Genomic DNA, 4,375 nt, shown 5'->3' on the forward strand with positions numbered 1-4,375 from the left:
GCTTTTATCGTGGATTTATGGGCACGAATTGGGGAAATATCACTGTGAGTCGCTGCACATATATTTTGTTTTGGTCGTCTTCGCCAGAATCTGTTGTGTAAAACTAACCTGATATTCCCATGCTTTCGGAAATCTCACGCCAAGAATCATTTTTCAATGTCAAATTTTTTGAATCCCGTATTTTAATTTTGTCATATAGTACGGGATGGTCTTTTACCAACTCGATTAATTGCTGGTTTTCAACCACCTCATCAGGATCGGCATCGTCGTCATCTCGATCTTCTTTAGGCCCATCTTCTTCACAATCTATCTTTCGTTTACGTCCCCGTCTTCGTTTTTTTGGATCATATTTTATATTAAGAAACGCCTCTCCATTTGTTTGCCTAACAACTCTTGATAAATTGTAATTAATTAATAAATATTACAAAAGTTCACAATTTACCCTTGCTTGTAATGATCTCTTAAAAATAGCAGATGTTCGAACATATCCCAGTTTACCGTCTCATCAGGGTTCTCTTGTGCCCTCCTTAATTCTTTACCAAATCTATCACGAATACTTTTCCAACGTGTAATACAAGCTCGTTCTATTAATGAATGATTAAAAAAATACTTTTAAAATACATATGTATGAATATATCATTTGGCATACATCAAGATAACCAACCGTTCAGCTATAGCAATACTAAAAATGCAGATTGCTAGTACTTTTTACGCTGATTTTAACTATATAAATATTATTTGCCGCAATTAAAAAGTAAAGTAGATATAAAAGGTAAAAGAAAAAAATGTTGATATTTTAAAATATTAATATTTTCTAAACTGCGTAACCGATACAAAAGGTAATTATATCAAAATAAAGACAATTAATTTATCCTCAAGCTGATAAATAAAATGTGTATGCTTTTTTATATATTTCAGCCAAAAATATTATAAAACAAAAAAATGTCATAATTTTTTTATAAAATAACCTTTTTTTAGAAAAATTTTATAATCAATACTAAAAATTATTTAGAAAGTGCAAGTTTTTACCTTTAATTTGATATACATATTATATTATGATTTGCTTTTGAGTTTTCAGAATTCAGTGATAATAAAAAATATAAATGCATGTATGTGCAAATGCATATTGTAGTTAATTCAACGGGTTGGCTTTCCATTATGGCCGTTCGTTAAAGGGGCGGTGGCCGAAAGGTAAGTGGACGTGGCATCTCTAACCCACCTTTTTGGAGAGGGAATGAACCGCCATTGACAAACATGCAACCCCCGACAACCTAGGTCCCCTATGGTTTCCTAGGAAAATGGCCAAAACTCACAATTTTCATTTGCGGTTTTTCGCTTGAAAAATTTTAAATATTCATTTGCACAAGACATTTTTATATACAAGACATTTTTATAAAACACCTAGTAACCATAATAGACATCACTGGGGCGGCAGCCCCAGGTTTACCACACTGAAAGGGAATTTTAGTTACCTCATCCTTTCCCAAGGCTACATCACTGGGGTTGGTGCACACCAGTGATCAGCATGCGGTGCCTTTTTCGATACATCAAGTATACTCGCAAAATATGCGGTGTAAGTATAACCGCCACCGCAAGCAATGCGATATTTGTGTGCATCGCATTTTTTGTCGCGTTCGTGTTTGCGATGACTTGTATGACCAAAGCGTCGTGACTGCATATTGTGGCACCGCATTTTCATGTCGACTTCGGCTATGCGGTGGTATGAGCGGTCGTTTAAACATCGCATTATTTCCGGATATGCTTGGCTGAATACAGTGCACCGCATTATAAGCAGTGTTGCCGCGAATCATTTTTAGTGGTAGCCAGATTCCTTAAAAAAAGGGCTAAAAAAAGTCGTTGTGCCTAAAAATGGTAGCTAAATTTTTTTACTTACGTGTTCATATATAAGTATATGGGCAAACATTTTCAATAGAAAATGGTACAGAAAAACAATGAACTCTGAAAAAAAGCTAATATTTTATCCAACCAAAAACCTTTTTGTATAAAAGGGAAAATATACGATACCAGCTTGCTGGCTCCATCAAGTAATTGTACCATCAGGCTCGAAGCATATAACATACCAGCATGCTGGTACAATATTTATTTCTTTACCAATGAGGTCGAGGAAGGATCGAAATGATTAGAGCCGAAATTTCATAATTTTTTTACCATTTTGTTAAACATTGTTTTTTTTTTGTTAATTCACAACTGCAATATCGTGAACTTAATCTTCCACAAATACGGCTTTGACTCATATAGTGCACGAAATTTCCGCCAAAATACTTTTTACTTAGAAAATTGAGCTGATTTCACCACTGACGACACCAACATGCTGGTACAATCATACAATTTTCAAATAGTTTTTGAAGTCGCACCAGCAGCTGGTACAATCACACCACAAGAACATACACGGTCAATCGACTTGATGGACCATTTAAAAAATTAAGCATATTAAGGGCCGTAAACTTATCTATTTCAAACTATAGTTAAATCGTTAATAAATAAGTTAACAGCCCTAACACTTTTACAGTACGTACATATGTATAAAAACGTAAGGAACATACTTTTACATATATGTATATATCAGCCTTTCTTAGTTTAAATTAAGCAAATATAGAACTTTTTCATACCCCGTACGAATAAATTCCCCAAAGGGTTAAAAAAAGGGCTAGGGGCAATTTTAAATTTATGTGGCCAAAAAAAGTATGTGGTAGCTAAATCTAGCCACCAAAGGGCTAAAACGGCAACACTGATTATAAGAGCATTTTATCGCTACAGTTGCCTACAGAGTTTGTATGTATGCATGTTACAAAAAAATTAATAAATATGAACAATTAGTCAAATTTAAATACACAAAATATTTAATATGTATTTTCTTTTAATTCAATTAATTTTTATTTCACTTACACTCGTATAATGCGGTGCACCGCATTCAAACAAGCATACCACCGAAGCCGACATGAAAATGCGGCGCCATAATATGCAGTAACGACGCTTTGATCGAGCACAAAACACTCAAACACGACATTATTTGAGCTTGCGGTGATTGCGGTGGCGGTAGATTTCGTTACTAAGTATTATTGAGTTTGAGTGGTACAGTAAATAATGGGCTGTTTTTGCTTACGCGTAAAAGCACATTTAGCGCATTTAGCTCTAAATGCTACTCTAAATGTACGTTTATCCATACAAAATTCGTCACCTCAATGCAACTAAATGCAACTCCATTTTTGCATTAAGAATCTAAATGCTAAAAGCAACCCTGTGATCTTCCAACATTTCCACGATTCGAACATGGTTTAATGAGAAAAAGTGGCAACATTGCATTTTCGAGTATACAGAGGCTAGCTGCGTTTCAGTGATCGCCGATCGAGATTTCATTTATTATTTTACATTATTTGGATAAAGAAAAGTTAAGAAAATTCAATATCGATGTGATGCTGATAGAAATCTGGATCAATTTGTGATCAATTCTGTTTGTTTTGTTTCCTAATTAAGTGAGGAAATATTAATTGACAGCACCGACAAATGAATATATACATAAACAAATGGTCGACCTTGGTTAAAACAATTCAAATTTTTGTATTGAAGTTTTGGTTTAAAATTTATTTTTTCCTTTTCGTTAGGGTTTTTGCACATTATCTTTTGCGTGAGAATTGATCGTAATAGATACGGATCTGAATAAGCGACTGGAACACGGCTGTTTGTCAAAAGCATACGATTTCGAACTCGCGTAAATGTACATTTGCTAAATGCGATAGCATGAACGCTCTTCGAAAACATATGTTCGAAAGTGCTAAATAAACGCTGCATAAATGTCGTTGCGGTGTATTCGAAAATGCGATACACCGCAACTGGTCTCTGGTGCACACCAAAAGGAGAATTCTATTTGGTAAGGGTTATAATCCCTAAGTGCGGCCGATGGCCGCCTACACAGAAAGGTGTTCAGCTCCGCTTCTTCGGCAATACAGAAAGGAGAATTCTACTTTGTAAGGGTTATGATCCCTAAGGGCAGCCGAAGGCCGCCTACGCAGAAAGACAGGGAAAATTTTAGTAGATGGACGGCAAATTCTAGAAAAAGGGGGGATGAGGGGGTATAGAATAGGACCCCCTGATTTCAAAACTACCCCCCTTTTTTCTAGCAACCCTATAGTTCTTATATAATTTATTGTTAAAGTTTTCATATAAACGATGAATAACATAGCAAAATAACATACAACTTAGTGCTACCAGACTGGAATTTTGAATAATAAAAGCGGATTTTTAATTCGGAATTTTTACTTAGTAGAATTATTATTTCTGTGTTGCCGAAGAAGGGGGGGCTGAACACATTTTGCAGAGAACACCTTTCTGCGTAGGCGGCCTTCGGCCGCACTTA

General features: G+C 35.3%; 1 protein-coding gene across 2 annotated transcripts in view; it reads right to left on the reverse strand.

Moving 5' to 3' along the window:
* Positions 1-10: 10 nt before the first annotated feature.
* LOC118735216 (transcription factor Adf-1-like) overlaps positions 11-4,375 on the reverse strand; it is a 5,574-nt gene continuing 1,209 nt past the window's right edge. The window contains exons 2-3 of one of the 2 annotated variants that reach the window (XM_036464866.1): positions 443-584; positions 11-392 (exon numbers count right to left, since the gene is read on the reverse strand). In XM_036464866.1, coding sequence (XP_036320759.1) covers positions 104-392; positions 443-584 — 431 coding nt within the window. In that variant the 3' untranslated portion in view covers positions 11-103. The remainder of the gene's footprint in view (positions 393-442; positions 585-4,375) is intronic. The other variant, XM_036464865.1, reaches the window with a different exon arrangement.

The sequence above is a fragment of the Rhagoletis pomonella genome, unplaced genomic scaffold (genome assembly GCF_013731165.1).
Source record: "Rhagoletis pomonella isolate Grant_MI unplaced genomic scaffold, Rhpom_1.0 Rhpom_scaffold_00003, whole genome shotgun sequence".
Lineage (NCBI taxonomy): Eukaryota > Metazoa > Arthropoda > Insecta > Diptera > Tephritidae > Rhagoletis > Rhagoletis pomonella.